General features: G+C 36.2%; 1 protein-coding gene and 1 long non-coding RNA gene across 2 annotated transcripts; both read right to left on the bottom strand.

Annotated features, from left to right (window-relative positions):
• Window positions 1-672: 672 nt before the first annotated feature.
• LOC104233970 (mediator of RNA polymerase II transcription subunit 23-like) lies at window positions 673-2,583 on the bottom strand. Its single transcript, XM_070153196.1, has 3 exons — window positions 2,384-2,583; window positions 1,152-1,255; window positions 673-994 (listed from the first exon to the last, which is right to left on the bottom strand). The coding sequence occupies exons 1-3, from the start codon at window positions 2,432-2,434 to the stop codon at window positions 796-798; spliced, it is 354 nt and encodes a 117-aa protein (XP_070009297.1). The 5' UTR covers window positions 2,435-2,583; the 3' UTR covers window positions 673-795.
• A 15,147-nt stretch (window positions 2,584-17,730) lies between these two features.
• Window positions 17,731-19,646, bottom strand: LOC104233972 (uncharacterized). Its single transcript, XR_011401563.1, has 3 exons — window positions 19,440-19,646; window positions 18,210-18,259; window positions 17,731-18,052 (listed from the first exon to the last, which is right to left on the bottom strand). It is a non-coding gene; the product is annotated as an uncharacterized lncRNA (long non-coding RNA).
• Between the last annotated feature and the right edge of the window lie 3,900 nt (window positions 19,647-23,546).

Raw genomic sequence — 23,546 nt, 5'->3', positions numbered from 1 at the left:
AAATTATTTATTTTACTGAACCTGAGTTACTAAACTACATGCTAATCAATTGGTGAAGCATGTTTAGACAAGTATTGATACAAACAATTCACAATTGATAATACCATGTATTTGGATTAAGCCATAATCCACTAGATTAGTATACTCAATCGTCATAATTCATCATTTTGCGGACAAATTATCTTCCACTCAATTACTACAAGAATGGATAAACAAAAGTTGAACTAAACATAAACAAAATGTTCAATAACATCAGATATGGAATTATTTGTGAAGCAAATATAATACGACTTGGAAGATGTAAGGAGTTGAACTACAATTTCAGGAACACAGTCACCGTAACCCACTGCTTAATAAAAGACTCAAGTACGACGAAATATCAATTCAGGAAACTTTGCAATGATTTTCATAGTTATCAAGCAAAGATAAGGTTAAAGTGGATGGTGTAACAAACTCCTTTGAATTAGTACCGGAATTTGCATATCAATTCAAAACTTAAAGCAACGCTTCAAGTCTTCAACCACCTAAGCCTAAATAATCAGTACAAAATTGTAAAAAGTCTATATAGACCTTCCCTTCTTATTGGAGGGGTGGCATTTCAGTAACTTTGTGCTCCTAAACAAAAATTTGGTACACAGTTCTATATTTATCTATATCAGTGGCGATGAGATATAGCTGCAAAAGCAACTTAATGCCATCAAATAGTTGCATTAAATTCCTGGAATCAAATACTCTTCTTTTTAAGATGTACATAAAGGAGCACTTGATAAAGAAGCTAGCATGATACAACAATAATTAAGGAGTTTGGACAATTTTTGGGTGAGTTGCAGCATAAATAGAACTATTTGCATCACTGTTGAGGTGGGAAAGAAGATGTTGAACATCTGGACGCAAATTTTCTGTTGCTCGTCCAAAAAGAGCCAAAATTTCAGATCTAGGTTTGCTAGACGCTTGCACTGGCCCTCCCTGCCCCTCGTAATGAATTACATGATGCCTGAGGAATAAATTGTTTAAGCATGGCAACAAAATGACACGTGAAGCAAAACGATGTTGTAACTGCTGAAGAATAAATTAAAAATGTAAAAAACATGCATTAAAGAAAGCTACAACTTTTATAGATAAAAACACACGGAGAAGAAAAAGATTCTTACAGGAAGTCAATAAGATCAGTAATTTCAGTTGCTTCAATAGGTGCTGATAGCTGTGAGTTCCTCCCAAAGACATCCACCAAAATATTCAAAAGTAGCGATAGTGTCTACCAGATGATATTCCAATAGATGGAAGCGAAAGAAATGGAAACAGAAATGACTTTAGCAATGTGCTCCCTTTCCTAACTTAAATCAGTTACAAAATAACAAATCGAATATAAATTATGAACATATTTGCATACTAGAGATATTTATGACTTCCATCATCCCTTGTCCATTAGAATGCAGAACATAAGAAAGATCTGAAGTGCCTTTGATGGATACATATTTCTATCTACAATGTTATAAACATGAAGACCCAAACTGAAATGCTGATAGACGAAAATAACCCTGTAAAGTTGATGGAATTTTATGCACTTTAAAATCTAAGTATTTTTAAAGGGAAAACCAAACTTGTCCAGAAAGGACAAAATTTTTGTAAACATTAAGCAGAGATGGACTTCGATAAAAATTAAGTGCATGTGAGCAAACTTTAATTTCTGTTTCCAGGCCTCGTGACTATGTGTCCAGCGTATATTTACTTCCAACCCCAAGATTTCAGGGAAATGAGCAATGTACAATGTTTAATCCCTCTGTTATTATTCCCCAGTACTTGTGTTGATGGGAGGTAATAAGTACCCAGTGGAATAGTCGAGATGTGCGCAAGCTGGTCCAGACACCACCATTATAGAGCATCGTGACTGACTATCAAAATCCTATAAAGGAATTCAGGATCAGACCTAGACTATCTTCCAGAGGAGATGGGCTTTTGAGAAAGAAAATAACGACTAAGAGCAGGCTGCTCTAGCATGGTCGGTTGAATCAGCCACATCGATCGTGGCGTAACCGCCCAAAGCACTATTTGCCGATCATTGTTGAGCAGGCCGATAAGAGGTCCCAGGTTCAGCTTTCCAATCAAGGCACTATCAAAGCACCGACTTGAAAAATTTAAGCATCCTATATAATTCGAATTCTCAAGGCGCTTTTGCTTCGTTCTGAACTTAGTATACACCGTTCATTCATATTTTCTTTTCACATGGAGAAAACAAGGAATATTATGCAGGAGAATGATACGCGAGCATAAAATAAGCTAGGTTTTCCCTGAATACAGTAAATCAAACTCAAATCCCCTAAGTTAACCCTTTACTGATCTCACATTAAGAGAAAAATGAACATTAACTTGAAAAAGTTTGTACCTTACTGAAAAGGGTCTGAGCATTGGCCAACCTCGGAAGCAAAGGACCCATAATACGAAATGCTATTCTTAATACCGCAACAGATGTCACAGGCCTAAGGTGCTTAATGATAAGATGAGTTCCCTCAAGCCATTCTTGGGGTAGGTTACAGAAGAAAGCATGTAACAGTGCAACAACATTACCTAGAAGACCAAAAATTATGTCAGTGGACTAGAATTCCACATAACAGAAAGCAAAGTTGAGAAAGGCAAATAGCAGCTAAGTTATACCTGGAGAAAGAAAAGGAACACTGATTGAAAGAAAACAAGATACAAAAATATAACTATCTAAAATGCAGTGTTATCAAAATCGATCACTTCTCCCTAAAGCGACTGAAGTGAGACGAGGATTAATGCACTTCAGCATGTCGACCCGGTGTGCTTCAATGATGTGCTCACATTTTGCGCTCAAATGCAGGTCACTTGAGACGAGAAGCAGTCACCTTGTTCGAGCGCTTCTTTATTTTTATTGAGAAGATAACGAATTGAAAGCCTTTGGGAGTAATAGATAATGAAAATTTAGGAATTGACTTATTAAGGAGGACTCTGGAAGGATGCTTAGTACCGGAAAGGAGTATCAGTTACTCCCGAAACTAATAAAAGTATTTTGACAACAATAAAGTGCATTTTAATGGTATGCAGACATGACCACAACTGCGCATTGATGGCTTTAGTGCAACCTGTACTGGAATTATTTAATCCCCTGCTTTTAAGCTAATTGACAAACCTTATATAATTAGAAGGTGAGAAATATTAAACATTATATACATTCCCTTTTGCCTGACCTACTTCACAATTTAGGTCGTCTCAAAAGATTGACCTCTTTCCTTAACATCTTTACATAAATGTATATACATGTGTGTGTGTATTTTGCGAACCTACTACATAGTTGTAGTAGTTTAGCATTGTATACATCTTTTATTTTCCTTAAATACCCCTAACAGCATGTTACCAATGCATAAGTGAGATGGATATTTTTGTCTTTCTACCCAATTTGGTTTTCTCCCTTTCTCACTCACATTTTGATCTTCCCAGTCTCTGCGAAGTGCAAACTGGTTCTTATAATTTTGCTTTCTATCCAACTCTTCCTCTCCTAATAGTTTCCACAAGCTAAATACTGAAATCTTCTCCATTTATATTTACTGCGAAAGGCTTATATTTCCTAAGATTTGTTGTCCAGCTTTATGGAATATAAAGGACATGAAAAAAAACTCAAATCATAATCAAATCATTACTCCGTTGATAGTAGCAATTTACACTGGAAAAGTAAAATGAGTACAATGCTAACGAAAAGGAGGAGTGACTGGGGGAAGAAATAAAGATCAACAGCCGCCGGAAATAAAAATAGGGATGGGGATTCACTGGTGGAGAATTCAAAAAAAAAAAAAAGAATAATCGCCAATTGAGAAGAACAAATAGACGACCTTCCGGACGGTGAAGGATAAGGGTTTTCAGTATTTTTGTTGGAATGACCAAAATGCCCCTGGTATTAAAAGGATGGTAATGTTTTCAGAAAGGGCAAGACAATGAAAGCAAAAGTTGTAGTAGGTTAGCAAAACCCATGTAGATATATTCCTCACAAAGTTACTGCTCTTTCTGGAAAATAACAATTTTGGCCCATGAATTATTACATTATTTCAATTTACTCTCCATAATATTCAGCCAGTACTTTAAAAGGTGGGGGCATGAGATGGGGCATTTTACTTAACGTAGGGCGAGATGTAAGCCCCATGGACCTTTAAATTTCTCAATTTATAAATTAATAAAATAGCATAATAAGCACAAAAAGTATATAAAGTATATTAAAAGTTTAAGAAAATTAAGAAGGATTAAAATAACTCATAAAAAAAACTAGCATTTTCTCATAAATATAGTTTAAAATACTATGAGATAAAAATTAACTATAATGCATTATCTTTCGAACAATTAAAAAATTACAATTTACTAAAAGATATTACTAAACTACATAGTTTACCCCTCTAAAAGTTAATAATCAATACACTTCATCAGTACTGTAATTTAAAATATTACTCCTTAAGAGTAAATATAAAATTGCTTGCAAGTACTCCCTCCGTTTCAATATATGTGAACCTATTTCTTTTTTAGTCCGTGCCAAAAAGAATGACCCATTTTCCCTATTTAGAAACAATTTACCTTTATTCAATGATTTATAGCCACACAAAATACATGTGCAACACCACATGTTCAAAAGTCTTCTCTCTTTTCTTAAACTTCGTGCCCAGTCAAATAGGTTCACATAAATTGAAACGGAGGGAGTAGTAAAATAATAAAAGTCTGATAATTTTGAAAGACATAAAACTAAGATATGAAGACGTATAATAAGTGAAGATGTAAATCTTGACTATCTATTTTCTGAAGAAATATTCAAATGATATTCACCATCCCGACGTTCTCAATTAGTAAATATGCAATACCATGATTCATTATTTTGAGCTACTCTCAATCTTTTTCTATAGATGAGTAGAGCTTAAATCATTTATTTATTGAAGAGTTTTGAGTGTCGATAGTACTAATTAAGGAATTTTACGCATGATTCATTTATTGAAGAGTTTTGAGTGTCGACAGTACTAATTAAGGAATTTTACGCATGATTCATTTATTGAAGAGTTTTGAGTGTCGACAGTACTAATTAAGGAATTTTCCGCATGATTTGTGTTAGGAACTGTTAGGCGAGCCCCGGGCGTTGAGTGTTAGGCATGTTTCGGGCGCAAAGTCGAGCATTTGGGGCGTAAGCCTCACAAAACTAAGCCCCACACATGAGCCTCATGGAGTTTTGATAGTGCCCCGCCCCAGGGGCCTTTTAAAACATTGTATTCAACAACAGACGTTTGACCTTTAATTCAATCACATGTGCACTCTTAATCCCTGAATTTGATGAAAGCTAATGAGTACTCAAAAATTAACAAAATAACTATTTGAAATATCATAAAAATAAAGAGAGAAATTAAAAAGAAAAACAGTAGCAGAACGTGATAACTGCCAACTTCCTACTCTGCGTTGCCACTTTTTATCCTCTTCTCCCTTGTCATCTGGAACATAATACTGTTGGCTAGCTTTCTAACCAAGGGCAAGGGGTTGTGTAGTGGGATGAGAAAACTTTAGTGGACAGGAAAATAGAAGGGTGGCGAGGAAGGGGCCAGGAGGTCGTGGTCGTATTCTGGCTTTTGTGCTCCTTTCATTTCCATGTCTCTGCTAAACTCGAGTCCTCGGAATGTTTCGTCACCGAAGATGATGATGTTATCCTAAATTTTCTGATATAGTGTCGGAACAAGCTTTTAGCCGTATAGCATCCTAATTGGTTTGTATCTTCATTTTCTGTGTACGCCAAAATTTTATTCACGCAAGTGTTCCAAGGTACTGACGACCCCGGCTACTTTTATATCAATATTCTCGTCTTTCCTTGGGAACACCAAGAGGCCCAGAAAGGTTATCATGAAAGCCACCCGTCTGTGCTCATCCCATTTTTTACGGTTATTTTTACTGCATAGCTTGATGTCCGTCTTGTTAAACCCTCCTACACGGCCGTACCTGTCGTATATGAAGCGCAGAGTACAGAAGCCTTTTGCCAAATCTGGATTATGGACTGTCCTGGGTATCTTTAATGAATCTAAAAACCGATGCACCGTGATGGCTCTTGGAGCAACCAGATATTTTCCTCTTAATGGAACCTCAGCATTTCCGATGTACCCGGCTATTTCCTCCAGAGTTGGGGTGAGCTCAAAATCTGAGAAGTGGAAGACATTGTGCGCCGGGTCCCAGCAAGTGACCAACGATCTTATAATATCACCCCGAGGTTTGATTTCCAGCAAACCCGTAAGACCTTTCAAATATTTCTTGACTTCGTCTTGTCCTTCTTTGCCTAAATCGTTCCACCATAGCCGCAACTAGAAAGGGATTTTAGTCATTATTGAGAAAGGTTCGTTTTGCATCGTGCTAATCCTGCACATTTATTAAGGTGATTTAAGCAAAAACAAAACTTTTACTTGACTCAAAACAAAATTAACTATTTCCCTTTCCACATTTAAAATGACAGACTCGGTTTTCAAACACGGCCTTTCAGCACTCCCAAGAACGAAGATTTTAAGGCTGTGAGAGTCAACCAGTCAAAAATCAAAATGACCAAAAATGGCCGTCTTTGCAAAGTCAGCCTTCCAGCGTCCCTTTCGGGGACATTTGGCTATTTTTGACAAAAACGACATCACCTAACTTATTTACGACAAAGATTAAAAATTTGGTATACTTATTTATTTATTTATTTATTTGGCTATTTTTGCAAAGGGGAGGTTGGACCCGACGAGGGTTGCCAACGTATCTCACGCCCTGTGAGAATCAAACCTGCGTAGTTCGGGCCGAAAAACTAACTATATTTTGAAAACAAGATTCTTTTTTCATTTTCCATGGCAAGACAAACTATTTTTCCTTTTCTATTTTTTGAAAACGAAACAAAATAATGCCTCTTTTTTTTCATCTTCGACAAACAATAAGCGACCTATTTTCCTAAAATAAAAACTTTTTTTTCTTTTTCAATAAAAGACTCTTGTCTATTTTTCTTTTGCTTTAGTAAAACAGACTATTAAAAATAAAGCATTTTTCTTTCACTTTCTCAAAATTTCGGCAGAGTTTCGACAGTATTTGGTCATTGGTTTTCTAAACTAATCAATTAACCCCCTAACTGTTATTTCTCTCTTTTCTCTTTTCCTCTTTTCTCAATTTTCCAACATTTCCGAGATTTAAAAGCTAGTCAACATGCTGGTTCGAAACAAATATATGTGCAGAACAAATAGGATGCATCAGGATGGTCTTTTCATTTCAGGTTGCTAGCCCTAGACGGACCCAACCCCTGTGTTGAGTCCCCTAAGTCAAATGCAGTATGATGCAATTAAGCGCTCCTACTAGGGATCCGGCATGAAGTCAAGTTATTGTAGGTTCAAAACCTGGGTATGTGTTCTAAACAGTGCACTCGAGCGGACAACTCGAGTCGAGGAGGGGCAGCATACCGGGGACCCACGAGATCGTCCGGCTTTGCAACTTATCCGAGCCTCTTTTTATTTTAGGGTATGACACTAATAGAATAGAGAGTCTCAACCAGTAAGCACATCCCCGGAGGTGAAGAGAGAAGGGTGTTGGCACAGTTTATATACAGTTCAGATGATATCAAAGCAGTAGCATTTAGCATATTCAGCACATAACATGTAGGAAAATCAGATATAACCAAATACAACAATTTATCTAAGCTCGAATTCTGAACCCTGAACCAGATATTCTGGGTTCGGTCCCCAGCAGAGTCGCCAGAGCTGTCACACCTCCTTTTTCACCTACACCCGCAAGGGCGTAAAGGAGTTTTTCCACTTAAAGGACAATCAGAACGGGATTTAATTATTAAGGTTCAGAGTCTCCACTTGGGAGATTAATGGTGTCCCAAGTCACCGGTTGAATCCCGAACCGAGGAAAACTATGACTCTGTTAACAATCTGCGAACCAGAAATCCGAGTAAGGAATTCTGTTAACCCGGGAGAAGGTGTTAGGCATTCCCGGGTTCCGTGGTTCTAGCACGGTCGCTCAACTATTGTTTTTGACTTTATCTGATTTCAAAACATGTTTTAACTTATGTGTTTTTTAATCGTAAACCGCTTTTATTGTTATTTTAAAAGAATTGCAACGTCGTGAAAACACATTTCGAACCTCGTCGGAATCAATGCGCCCGTGATTTTCAACACATTTCGACTCCGTTGAGATTTGGATTTGGGTCGCATCAATGCGCACCCGAGTTTAAGAAGGTAATTTTATTAAAGTCGTGCTTAAAGAGTCTAACGTAATATTATTTTGAGGAAAGCCGTGAAATTTGCTAAACGGCTCATCCCGAAGTCTAAAGTTAATACAATATCTATTGAGGGCCCCGCAATTTGTAGTTTTATTTGGCGAGACTCGTCTCATTTATTATTTAAAAGGCCGACCTAAAAGAGACTACAATTTCTATTCACTTTGTCTCTAATAATAAAGAAGAAACCATAATTATTTAGCAAGATATGCGAAATGGATTCAGGCCAATTTTATAACACTGATGGGCATTTGTACAAGCCCAAACATAATCAAGGAGCCTAAAGTGAGACCCCATGGTCTCCACATGAGGCTGCAAGTGAAACTCATGAGGCCTGGGCCTTGGGGCAACGGTCCTATTCAACAGAAGGCGCCCAGTGACTCTAGCTACGCAACAGGCCCAAGAGCAACTCAACATTTGGTCTTCAACCTAATGGTGACTATCTGCAATTAATCCAATCTTTTAAAATGAATGAGGTTGCAATTTTCATGAATAACAAGGCAGCAAAGTTTCGACCTTTCACAATTCAATTTCATGTGGACTGGACTAGCTGCATTACTTCCATTATTTCAAATTAACCATAGGCTAGCAGGAAATTACTAAAACTAACGTGAATTATTTTATTACCTCAACGTGAGATCAATTACAATTAGTACTTAACTCAAAAAGCTCATATGAATCTGCGAAGTAACAATTTAGCCCAGTTAATACAAAACCAGCCCAGATCTAACAATATCAGTGACTTAACTCCTTAAATAGCGTCGCTTCCAACTCGAACCTAGACAATCTTACAATTAATACTCATGCCCTTCTGAACACAATCCGCATATTCTAATTAGTACTAATAGCAATTGTCCAAATTGCCTTTCCAAAATCAGTTATAATTTGTGCCATTTTTGAAACTGTGAGAGTTAACTAACGCCAGAAATTATTTCAATAGGCACAAACACACAACTAATAGTTCACATGAACAAACTCAATCCTAGCAGTTCATCAGTTCAATACAGTCCAAAATCATTACAAAACTATACTGAAATCATTGAAACCAATGGAAATTTCAACAAAATATGTTTCCTCTTCATTTCATTTCAACTGGAGATCTACATAGTATCGAGTTTCATGTTAAGTACCTGGAGATGTGAAATACAATAAGAAGAGGAAGATGATCAGCAGCAATAACAACCACGAATAGAAATCAATCAGCCAGTAGCTTAATTCAATAGCCACGAAGAGTTGGAAACCAAATAACACCCAGGCAATCAACCACAATTTACTATACCCAAATGCAATTGCAATTTGACCAGAAACTACAACACTTAATAATCAGCAATCACTCGAAATAGTCTCAAAAACACCTTCAGATGCCCTAAACACTCAGGTACAGGACAGCACCTGAGAAATCCGTGCTACTTATCATCCTAAATGAATTAACTAGTGGAATACTCACATTTGTTTTCTGATTTTTCAATAGAAATCTAAGATCTAAAGGAAGTTTTTGAACTTTTACTAATCTGAAATTCAACTATCGGCTCAGATCTGCAAAGAAGGCTTTTAGGGGGATTTTTTAGGTGAAGAGCTGACCCCCTTTCACAAGGAAAATGTGATCCCCTTTATAGGCAAACAAACAGCTCCTTATTTTCCTTTTAGTCCCTTATGTAATTTCACCCTAGTCCCTTAGTTCTTTTACTTACTCAGCAAGCTAACACACATGTTTATTGATATTCCACTATGACCCCAACCTAGAAGCTTCTAGGGGATACTAGATCACATGCCAAAGAAGCCTTACCCTGATAATACCCTAATTGCCCCTGTGATTAAGCGATTATCTAACCACATTTAGCTGACCACACTAAATTACCAAATCAGGATTGACAAATTTAAACTATCAAAGCACAAAATCAAACAGCATGCAAAACAAAAAATTAAACTAAACTGAGTTCCTAGCTTCATTCAAACAAAATTGCTAAACTAATTGGAGAATTTAAACTAATCAACAAATTAAGCTAAATCAAAAGCAGATAGGGGGCGACTGAAAACAGAATTAAAAGAGTTTATTGATTTTCATATTGCTAATTGTTGCTAGCAAAGTAAAACTAAGATGTTACCACAAGAAAAAATGAAACAAAAGAAATACAACTCACTGATGAAAAGAAAACTCCGGCCAGTGGTTGTTTCTCCAAATCCCCCGAAATTTCTGACCCGTAACATCTTTAACCACGTGTTTTCATAAGAAAACACCTGGTTAAGGTTGTTAGGGTCCAAAATCATGGAGATTTTGCATTAGGGCTTTGGTCGGAAACCTTCGATTTAACATTCGAACATATATGGTGAGTTTTGAAGGACGAGGTTTGGGGGGTTTGAAAGAGGATGACAAGGCGGTCCTGTGGTGTAATTTTGGTGGAGTTTGGGACTGGTGGTGTTCTGGCCGGAAAAATTTGGACGAATATTCGAAGGGCTGGGCTGGATTTTGAAGGGAGCTGTTTGTAGATTTGAGATGAGGGAGAAGAGAGGATCACGGGGTGTTAATTTGGGCGTGAATGGTGACGGCGAAGTTCACCGGCGGCGACTCCGCCAGTGGTGCTACAAAGAGATACGAGGAAGATGATGGGGTCTGAGAGGGGGGCCGGTCTTTAGGACAATTATATATTAAATGGGGTGGGCTTCTGGACCGTCTGATCAATCAACCTCGACGGTCCAGATTAACTGGGAACGAAACGACGTCGTTTCGATGGCAAGAGGGGCGGACCGGGTAGAGGAACGGGTTTGGGCCGGTTTATGGGGGGTGCATTTGGGCTGAAGAAACGAATTAAATGGCCCACTTTGTTGTAACAGTCCACTTCTCCCTTTTTATTTGTATTCTCTTTATTTCTTTTATCTATTTTTGTATTTCATTATGTATTTTTGTATTTTTTCTGATTTTATAAAGATGCAAAAAGTAAAATAGAGTCCTAATATATTTCAAAGTTAAACTAATTAACTCCTAAAGTTGTTTAAAATCTATTTCGTGACAAATTCAACAATTAACAATTAAAATTGCAAAAGTGGACTATTTTTTGTTATCTTCTTTATATTTTGTTCTAAAAACAAATTAACCCCTAATTAATCCTAAAATATGAAGTTAAATCCTAAACGCAAATGTCAAATGTATTTTTTGTATTTTCATATGAATAAAAATGCACAAATAAAAGGCAAACAATTAATAGAAAATGACACAAAATTCACAAAATTGTAAAATAATGAAAAAGATCATTTTGTTTGAATTTTGGGAATAATTCATATATAGTGCAAAAATCACGTGCTCACACTTGCGACTTGGTCATATGAGCGATAAGGGATTGTCTTTGTTGAGTAAGCAGAATTTGCTAAATGGGTACAAAAACCATGTTTTGAATTTTTGTGACCATTGTGTGTTTGGTAAACAGACAAGGGTAAAGTTCAGCAAGAAGGCCGAGCACAAGACTAGAGACAAGTTAGATTATATACATTCAGACTTGTTGAGTCCAAACAAAGTTCCCTCCAAGAGTGGTGCCAGGTATTTTATGACTTTGATTAATGATTACTTAAGGATGGTGTGAGTGTATTTTCTGAAAACGAAAGATGAGGCTTTATTTGTTAAATGGAAGACGATGGTTGAGAGGCAGATGGAAAGAAAATTTAAGCGTATTCGGATTGACAATGGCTATGAATTTTGCAATTCTGAGTTCAATAATTTCTGCATAAGAGAGGGCATAGTGAGATACCGCACTTGTGTTGGAACATCACAACAAACTGGTGTTGCAAAATGTATGAACAAAACCCTTTGTTATATGGCACAAAGCATGCTTTTACACTCATGTGTTAGCAAGGATGTTTGGGGTGAAGCAATTAATACAGCTTGTTATTTGGTCAACAGATCTCCATCAATAGCTATTGAGTTCAAAACTCCTTTTGAGGTATGGTTCGGTTCGCCTGCTGATTATTCAAATTTAAGGATATTTGGTTGTCCTGCTTATGCTCATGTGAGGGATGGAAAACTTGAGTCGAGGGCAAATAAGTGCACATTTCTAGGGTATGCAACTGGAGTGAAAGGTTATAGGTTGTGGTGCACAGATTAGAAGACCTCGGGGCTTGTTATCAGTAGGGACGTAACATTCAATGAACCTGCCTCACTGGACAATCAGAGGGAGAAGGCAATAGCAGAAACATATCGTGGTGTCAATGACCACACAGTGCTAGAAATTTAATCTCCACTGGCTTAGCCCAGTAGTTCTAAGGTAGAGGAAGTGGAGGAGGTGCAAAATATTGATCAAGATGATAATGTTGATGCACCTGAGCAACACCAACCATATAGCATTGCAACATGCAGAGAGAAGAGAGTGATCAACCGATTGCAAAGGTTTGCAAATATAGTTGATGGGAATCTTCTTGGATACACGAATCCTATGGGATGTGCTTTGGCAGTTGCAGAGACCGTTGATGAATTTGAGTGTTATAGCTATCAAAAAGCTATTCCGAGTACAAAACCAAATCGACGGGTTAGTGCTATGGCTAAAGAGATTGAGTCTCTCAACAAGTTTAGGCATTGCCTAGATTTGATTGGTGTGTGCAGTACTCAATGGAGCCCTCGTAAGGGCTGAGGGAAAGGTAGAGAGACGTTGTTCTTGTTGACGAAGAGAATTCAAGCCAAGGGGAAAATTAGTTATTTTGTGGCTTGAATTATTTCCTTGTATTTTTAGGAAACTCATAATCCCTATAGGTTTAGGAAAAACCAGTATTCTAATAGATTTGGGAAAGGAAAACTTATTGTCCTTTTCAAATTGAGAAACCTTTAACTTATAAGTTTGGGACTATTTGGGATCTATACATAGGGGTTGTAGTTTGGGATTCTATAGATTGTACTGTGCTTGTCTTCTCATTCATAGTGGAAAACTCTCTTTGCTTTTTCCCCGAGGATTAGGCTTAGCCGAACCTCGTTAAATCCTTGTGTTGATTTTTTTTTCTCTATTTTCTTTGTGTGTGATTGTGTGTTAGTTAACCCACGTTCTTCCGCAACAATAATGGTATGGATAAAATAGAAATATGTGTTGCTGCCGCCAAATTTAGTCTTGGACATCTCTTTCTCTTTTGCGGGAGGGCAATATTCAATCGACTCACAAAAGATGTAAGAAGTACATCCGGAAATACCAACATTTATATGAGCCCAATAGATCTATCATATACAGAATGAATTTTTATCAAACAACTGTTTCAGCTTGAACAAAGCTTTTCCTTAATGATATCACTAGCAAACTAGCATAAGAGCTAAGCATTCTTTGGAGGATTCCTGCAGGCTTTCCTGTTGTGATCTTGTTGTCCATACAAACAGCATGTAATTTTACATCTTTTTGCCTAGAACTCACCAGCACATTTGATTCTCATCTTCGTTAACCTTCCAGGTTTAACTCTAACTTTTGGTGGCTTAACCGCATCTCCTAAGACATCTCCAGGTATTTCTCATTGACTTTCGTAAGGAATTGGATAAACCGGAACTTCATAGGTCTTCAACATGTAATCCTTGCTACAGTATAGTGAGCAATAGTGGTACTCATCTATGTGGTATTTTGTCACAATCGCCAACGCATGCTCACATGGTATCACATCCATTTGGATCCTTCTGCAACTACATTTTCTTTCCTGCATGCACACCACAAATCGCCTCCCATCATCAACGACTGTATACAAGTGTTCATTTGATGGTGTAACCCGCATTATACCAAATTATAGAGAAGTAAAATATACATTTATACATTGTATAAAGTTTTTATATTTTAATCATTACATGTGGTATCTTTATACATAGCATAATATCATTTTTAAGTAGTAACACTTTTATCAGTACACTCTATTATATCATTATATATATTCTAACTTTATACCTTGTATATCAGTTTAACTTACCGTCATCGTTCTTGACGCAATGATTTTTTTCCTCAGCAATACTTCATACTTTGTGCTAAGCTTTGTACCAGTTGCTAGTTCTCCGTTTCTGTTTGTGTTATTCCAAGCCGCAACCAACTTCATCGGGTAGTCAAGCAGATTGTAGATAGGTAGAACCCTCGCCACCATATTAACAGAATTCATGGATTCCACAATATTTGAGGTCATCACCATGGACCTGTTAACGGTTGAATGCGTAAGACCACCTATCACATTCAATGTCAAATAAGTATTGTTTAACTCTCTCATCAAGGTTACATATTTCTGACATGTATTGGTTGAATTCCTCAATTGTGTATGCTTTAGCCATAGCAAAAAATATGTGCCTTACTTTGTTTTGGCTCATCTTGAACCTCAACTTTATGTTATTCCATAGATGGAATATGCATACATGTCGGATACAATGCACATTCCTTCCCTTATACCATATGTTTCTAGAAAATTCTGGAAGAACCACTCACATAATGCATCATTCTCCGAATTAATCACAGCATATGTGAGCGGGATTATTTTACCTAATTGAACATCAAAAAAATTAACTTTTCTTAAGCATAAATTATACAATTAAATTAAATAAAGCAGATTTGATGTAAAAGTACAACGATATGATTAATTATACATGATTTATACGATAAATAAAAAAATACTATCTGAAGACTCTATCGGTTAACATAACAAAGAAAAAATGTAGATAATTTGTATTTAGTACATTATATTCAATGAATATCTACTTCAATTCACCTGCCGCATCTTGCGCGCAGGCCGTAAGTAAGGTCCCTCTGTGCATTGATTTTAGAAAGCTTCCATCAACTACTACATTAGGCATGCAGTACTCACACCCTTTAATTGATGAGTAGAGTGCTACATATACATATAAGAAGCACCCATCATCTTTTCCAACCTTGTCATGGACCCAGAATTTGTATGCATTATACAAAAACCTCGGAAGCTTATTATACGAATCGCTTGGTTTACCTCTCAAAAGTTCAAAAGCATTTTCCCTCGACCTCCATGCTTTCTTATAGTTGAAATCAACTTCCTAATCCGTTTTGATGTCATGTTGTATTTCTGCTAGAGTATACTCCAACTTAGGATTATCTAACTTGTTCATTATCAAACTCTCAACGAGATTAGAGGTAGTCTGCCGTTGTGAAAATAATCTAGAATTATTTTTACATGTGTGAACTTTTTCAAACGTCCTCATCTTAAATTATATTTAAGTTGTTTAGGCTTGATGACTTAAGATTTCATGAGCACTGATCATCCATACATACAAGATAACACCTGCAATCTGATTATGCTGCATACGTGATTTACTTTTTTGATTTCATATATAAAAAATAACTTAGTAACTCGGCTAAAAACTTGTATGAATTTCTACTAACACATACATAATACAACCATCGTTCGACGTATAATTCGTGCATATAATCTAAAACACCAATTCAATATTTTTACCCAAATGCTAGTTTGTCAATCCTACTTAGCAAAAGCTACAAACATAATTCAAATTTCTTTCAGAAAATATTTTATATTAAATTTATATCATTTAAAACTAGTATATAGGAATATAACTATACTAAATATTAGTGCTACTGTGCGCGATTATGAATCTGCCATGCATATAATTTTACAAGACATGAAATACACTTGATGTAGTTAGCTATAAACATGTATCTTCAGCCGGGCATATTGATGTATTCATTGAAATTTATATAAGATTACCATTATTAAATTAAATATACAACTTACAAAGCATCCTAGCATTATATATAATTATACGATAAATTTACATTTATTTGGTCTTATTTGAACTTTCAACCTTGAACTAGAACTTCTCTCGGATTGCAAGATGTTTCATAACATTTTGCAGTATATCCTTATTTTTGTACAACTGCCCTTCATTAACCTCTTGACGTGTATTGTTGTCGATTATACCATATTCATCGATCTGCATAACATCATAGTCCTCTCCATTTCCGGAACTAATCCATTCAGCGGTTTCCAGATTGTCAATCATTGAAAAATTCTAAAACACATTGGAATTTGATTTGTTTACAACCGGATTCGAGCATGAGCCATCGTTAACATGCTCTTTAAATGTTATACACAATGGATAATCAATGAGATAAATTTTTCCTTTTCAACTCCACGTACAAGCCCAAACTCTTGTCGTCATATATTTTCATTAGTGGCAAATACTCTTTCACAGAATATCCAATATCCATCATATTAATGTTTGCATCAACTCCAAGTATCTTTGATATCTCCGAACAAATAACTTTAAATCCCAATCCATATTGATCAACACCCCGTCGACGCTAAAATTCTTAAACTTGTGTTGCATATTCCCTTCACCACTCTGTTGAACCAAAATTATGATTCTGTTATCCATGGCAGAAGAAGTATACGAGATATTTCAGTTGTTTGTTTCCTATTAATTGCTTCTCATCTCTTTATATAATATATGGAATTATGGAATATAAAAGGATTACGGTCATTACGAATATCTATTGCATAACACTAAGGATGTTAATCATCTTAATTGACGCTAAGGATGTTAACCAACAACTAAAAGACCGTTCACTTGGATGCCTGATTTAAGGTATAGGGTTTAAAGGACTCTTGCTAGGAATATAATTATTTAGTTGCCTTATGTGTAAAATACCTAATGTTACTACATCTATGGAAATTTTCGTATAATTTTGCTCACTTATGTTTTTTGCTCTTTTAAAAATAGGAGCATTTTGGTCATAAAGTCTTTAAAAGAAGCTCTAAGCATCCTTTTCTCAAAATAATAATCAAGGTTTAAAGAGAAGTAGGCCCCATTAGTTTAAGGAGAAAAATTATTTATTTTACTGAACCTGGGTTACTAAACTACATGCTAATCAATTGGTGAAGCATGTTTAGACAAGTATTGATACAAACAATTCACAATTGATAATACCATGTATTTGGATTAAGCCATAATCCACTAGATTAGTATACTCAATCGTCATAATTCATCATTTTGCGGACAAATTATCTTCCACTCAATTACTACAAGAATGGATAAACAAAAGTTGAACTAAACATAAACAAAATGTTCAATAACATCAGATATGGAATTATTTGTGAAGCAAATATAATACGACTTGGAAGATGTAAGGAGTTGAACTACAATTTCAGGAACACAGTCACCGTAACCCACTGCTTAATAAAAGATTCAAGTACGACGAAATATCAATTCAGGAAACTTTGCAATGATTTTCATAGTTATCAAGCAAAGATAAGGTTAAAGTGGATGGTGTAACAAACTCCTTTGAATTAGTACCGGAATTTGCATATCAATTCAAAACTTAAAGCAACGCTTCAAGTCTTCAACCACCTAAGCCTAAATAATCAGTACAAAATTGTAAAAAGTCTATATAGACCTTCCCTTCTTATTGGAGGGGTGGCATTTCAGTAACTTTGTGCTCCTAAACAAAAATTTGGTACACAGTTCTATATTTATCTATATCAGTGGCGATGAGATATAGCTGCAAAAGCAACTTAATGCCATCAAATAGTTGCATTAAATTCCTGGAATCAAATACTCTTCTTTTTAAGATGTACATAAAGGAGCACTTGATAAAGAAGCTAGCATGATACAACAATAATTAAGGAGTTTGGACAATTTTTGGGTGAGTTGCAGCATAAATAGAACTATTTGCATCACTGTTGAGGTGGGAAAGAAGATGTTGAACATCTGGACGCAAATTTTCTGTTGCTCGTCCAAAAAGAGCCAAAATTTCAGATCTAGGTTTGCTAGACGCTTGCACTGGCCCTCCCTGCCCCTCGTAATGAATTACATGATGCCTGAGGAATAAATTGTTTAAGCATGGCAACAAAATGACACGTGAAGCAAAACGATGTTGTAACTGCTGAAGAATAAATTAAAAATGTAAAAAACATGCATTAAAGAAAGCTACAACTTTTATAGATAAAAACACACGGAAAAGAAAAAGATTCTTACAGGAAGTCAATAAGATCAGTAATTTCAGTTGCTTCAATAGGTGCTGATAGCTGTGAGTTTTTCCCAAAGACATCCACCAAAATATTCAAAAGTAGCAATAGTGTCTACCAGATGATATTCCAATAGATGGAAGCGAAAGAAATGGAAACAGAAATGACTTTAGCAATGTGCTCCCTTTCCTAACTTAAATCAGTTCCAAAATAACAAATCGAATATAAATTATGAACATATTTGCATACTAGAGATATTTATGACTTCCATCATCCCTTGTCCATTAGAATGCAGAACATAAGAAAGATCTGAAGTGCCTTTGATGGATACATATTTCTATCTACAATGTTATAAACATGAAGACCCAAACTGAAATGCTGATAGACGAAAATAACCCTGTAAAGTTGATGGAATTTTATGCACTTTAAAATCTAAGTATTTTTAAAGGGAAAACCAAACTTGTCCAGAAAGGACAAAATTTTTGTAAACATTAAGCAGAGATGGACTTCGATAAAAATTAAGTGCATGTGAGCAAACTTTAATTTCTGTTTCCAGGCCTCGTGACTATGTGTCCAGCGTATATTTACTTCCAACCCCAAGATTTCAGGGAAATGAGCAATGTACAATGTTTAATCCCTCTGTTATTATTCCCCGGTACTTGTGCTGATGGGAGGTAATAAGTACCCAGTGGAATAGTCGAGATGTGCGCAAGCTGGTCCAGACACCACCATTATAGAGCATCGTGACTGACTATCAAAATCCTATAAAGGAATTCAGGATCAGACCTAGACTATCTTCCAGAGGAGATGGGCTTTTGAGAAAGAAAATAACGACTAAGAGCAGGCTGCTCTAGCATGGTCGGTTGAATCAGCCACATCGATTGGCGTAACCGCCCAAAGCACTATTTGCCGATCATTGTTGAGCAGGCCGATAAGAGGTCCCAGGTTCAGCTTTCCAATCAAGGCACTATCAAAGCACCGACTTGAAAAATTTAAGCATCCTATATAATTCGAATTCTCAAGGCGCTTTTGCTTCGTTCTGAACTTAGTATACACCGTTCATTCATATTTTCTTTTCACATGGAGAAAACAAGGAATATTATGCAGGAGAATGATACGCGAGCATAAAATAAGCTAGGTTTTCCCTGAATACAGTAAATCAAACTCAAATCCCCTAAGTTAACCCTTTACTGATCTCACATTAAGAGAAAAATGAACATTAACTTGAAAAAGTTTGTACCTTACTGAAAAGGGTCTGAGCATTGGCCAACCTCGGAAGCAAAGGACCCATAATACGAAATGCTATTCTTAATACCGCAACAGATGTCACAGGCCTAAGGTGCTTAATGATAAGATGAGTTCCCTCAAGCCATTCTTGGGGTAGGTTACAGAAGAAAGCATGTAACAGTGCAACAACATTACCTAGAAGACCAAAAATTATGTCAGTGGACTAGAATTCCACATAACAGAAAGCAAAGTTGAGAAAGGCAAATAGCAGCTAAGTTATACCTGGAGAAAGAAAAGGAACACTGATTGAAAGAAAACAAGATACAAAAATATAACTATCTAAAATGCAGTGTTATCAAAATCGATCACTTCTCGCTAAAGCGACTGAAGTGAGACGAGGATTAATGCACTTCAGCATGTCGACCCGGTGTGCTTCAATGATGTGCTCACATTTTGCGCTCAAATGCAGGTCACTTGAGACGAGAAGCAGTCACCTTGTTCGAGCGCTTCTTTATTTTTATTGAGAAGATAACGAATTGAAAGCCTTTGGGAGTAATAGATAATGAAAATTTAGGAATTGACTTATTAAGGAGGACTCTGGAAGGATGCTTAGTACCGGAAAGGAGTATCAGTTACTCCCGAAACTAATAAAAGTATTTTGACAACAATAAAGTGCATTTTAATGGCATGCAGACATGACCACAACTGCGCATTGATGGCTTTAGTGCAACCTGTACTGGAATTATTTAATCCCCTGCTTTTAAGCTAATTGACAAACCTTATATAATTAGAAGGTGAGAAATATTAAACATTATATACATTCCCTTTTGCCTGACCTACTTCACAATTTAGGTCGTCTCAAAAGATTGACCTCTTTCCTTAACATCTTTACATAAATATATATACGTGTGTGTGTGTATTTTGCGAACCTACTACATAGTTGTAGTAGTTTAGCATTGTATACATCTTTTATTTTCCTTAAATACCCCTAACAGCATGTTACCAATGCATAAGTGAGATGGATATTTTTGTCTTTCTACCCAATTTGGTTTTCTCCCTTTCTCACTCACATTTTGATCTTCCCAGTCTCTGCGAAGTGCAAACTGGTTCTTATAATTGTGCTTTCTATCCAACTCTTCCTCTCCTAATAGTTTCCACAAGCTAAATACTGAAATCTTCTCCATTTATATTTACTGCGAAAGGCTTATATTTCCTAAGATTTGTTGTCCAGCTTTATGGAATATAAAGGACATGAAAAAAAACTCAAATCATAATCAAATCATTACTCCGTTGATAGTAGCAATTTACACTGGAAAAGTAAAATGAGTACAATGCTAACGAAAAGGAGGAGTGACTGGGGGAAGAAATAAAGATCAACAACCGCCGGAAATAAAAATAGGGATGGGGATTCACTGGTGGAGAATTGAAAAAAAAAAAAAAAGAATAATCGCCAATTGAGAAGAACAAATAGATGACCTTCCGGACGGTGAAGGATAAGGGTTTTCAGTATTTTTGTTGGAATGACCAAAATGCCCCTGGTATTAAAAGGATGGTAATGTTTTCAGAAAGGGCAAGACAATGAAAGCAAAAGTTGTAGTAGGTTAGCAAAACCCATGTAGATATATTCCTCACAAAGTTACTGCTCTTTCTGGAAAATAACAATTTTGGCCCATGAATTATTACATTATTTCAATTTACTCCCCATAATATTCAGCCAGTACTTTAAAAGGTGGGGGCATGAAATGGGGCATTTTACTTAACGTGGGGCGAGATGTAAGCCCCATGGACCTTTAAATTTCTCAATTTATAAATTAATAAAATAGCATAATAAGCACAAAAAGTATATAAAGTATATTAAAAGTTTAAGAAAATTAAGAAGGATTAAAATAACTCATAAAAAAAACTAGCATTTTCTCATAAATATAGTTTAAAATACTATGAGATAAAAATTAACTATAATGCATTATCTTTCGAACAATTAAAAAATTACAATTTACTAAAAGATATTACTAAACTACATAGTTTACCCCTCTAAAAGTTAATAATCAATACACTTCATCAGTACTGTAATTTAAAATATTACTCCTTAAGAGTAAATATAAAATTGCTTGCAAGTACTCCCTCCGTTTCAATATATGTGAACCTATTTCTTTTTTAGTCCGTGCCAAAAAGAATGACCCATTTTCCCTATTTAGAAACAATTTACCTTTATTCAATGATTTATAGCCACACAAAATACATGTGCAACACCACATGTTCAAAAGTCTTCTCTCTTTTCTTAAACTTCGTGCCCAGTCAAATAGGTTCACATAAATTGAAACGGAGGGAGTAGTAAAATAATAAAAGTCTGATAATTTTGAAAGACATAAAACTAAGATATGAAGACGTATAATAAGTGAAGATGTAAATCTTGACTATCTATTTTCTGAAGAAATATTCAAATGATATTCACCATCCCGACGTTCTCAATTAGTAAATATGCAATACCATGATTCATTATTTTGAGCTACTCTCAATCTTTTTCTATAGATGAGTAGAGCTTAAATCATTTATTTATTGAAGAGTTTTGAGTGTCGATAGTACTAATTAAGGAATTTTACGCATGATTCATTTATTGAAGAGTTTTGAGTGTCGACAGTACTAATTAAGGAATTTTACGCATGATTCATTTATTGAAGAGTTTTGAGTGTCGACAGTACTAATTAAGGAATTTTCCGCATGATTTGTGTTAGGAACTGTTAGGCGAGCCCCGGGCGTTGAGTGTTAGGCATGTTTCGGGCGCAAAGTCGAGCATTTGGGGCGTAAGCCTCACAAAACTAAGCCCCACACATGAGCCTCATGGAGTTTTGATAGTGCCCCGCCCCAGGGGCCTTTTAAAACATTGTATTCAACAACAGACGTTTGACCTTTAATTCAATCACATGTGCACTCTTAATCCCTGAATTTGATGAAAGCTAATGAGTACTCAAAAATTAACAAAATAACTATTTGAAATATCATAAAAATAAAGAGAGAAATTAAAAAGAAAAACAGTAGCAGAACGTGATAACTGCCAACTTCCTACTCTGCGTTGCCACTTTTTATCCTCTTCTCCCTTGTCATCTGGAACATAATACTGTTGGCTAGCTTTCTAACCAAGGGCAAGGGGTTGTGTAGTGGGATGAGAAAACTTTAGTGGACAGGAAAATAGAAGGGTGGCGAGGAAGGGGCCAGGAGGTCGTGGTCGTATTCTGGCTTTTGTGCTCCTTTCATTTCCATGTCTCTGCTAAACTCGAGTCCTCGGAATGTTTCGTCACCGAAGATGATGATGTTATCCTAAATTTTCTGATATAGTGTCGGAACAAGCTTTTAGCCGTATAGCATCCTAATTGGTTTGTATCTTCATTTTCTGTGTACGCCAAAATTTTATTCACGCAAGTGTTCCAAGGTACTGACGACCCCGGCTACTTTTATATCAATATTCTCGTCTTTCCTTGGGAACACCAAGAGGCCCAGAAAGGTTATCATGAAAGCCACCCGTCTGTGCTCATCCCATTTTTTACGGTTATTTTTACTGCATAGCTTGATGTCCGTCTTGTTAAACCCTCCTACACGGCCGTACCTGTCGTATATGAAGCGCAGAGTACAGAAGCCTTTTGCCAAATCTGGATTATGGACTGTCCTGGGTATCTTTAATGAATCTAAAAACCGATGCACCGTGATGGCTCTTGGAGCAACCAGATATTTTCCTCTTAATGGAACCTCAGCATTTCCGATGTACCCGGCTATTTCCTCCAGAGTTGGGGTGAGCTCAAAATCTGAGAAGTGGAAGACATTGTGCGCCGGGTCCCAGCAAGTGACCAACGATCTTATAATATCACCCCGAGGTTTGATTTCCAACAAACCCGTAAGACCTTTCAAATATTTCTTGACTTCGTCTTGTCCTTCTTTGCCTAAATCGTTCCACCATAGCCGCAACTAGAAAGGGATTTTAGTCATTATTGAGAAAGGTTCGTTTTGCATCGTGCTAATCCTGCACATTTATTAAGGTGATTTAAGCAAAAACAAAACTTTTACTTGACTCAAAACAAAATTAACTATTTCCCTTTCCACATTTAAAATGACAGACTCGGTTTTCAAA

Source organism: Nicotiana sylvestris, chromosome 8, assembly GCF_000393655.2.
Source record: "Nicotiana sylvestris chromosome 8, ASM39365v2, whole genome shotgun sequence".
NCBI classification, from domain to species: Eukaryota; Viridiplantae; Streptophyta; class Magnoliopsida; order Solanales; family Solanaceae; genus Nicotiana; species Nicotiana sylvestris.
Note: the sequence above shows the minus strand (reverse complement) of the source record. Positions and strands in the feature narration are given on the sequence as shown.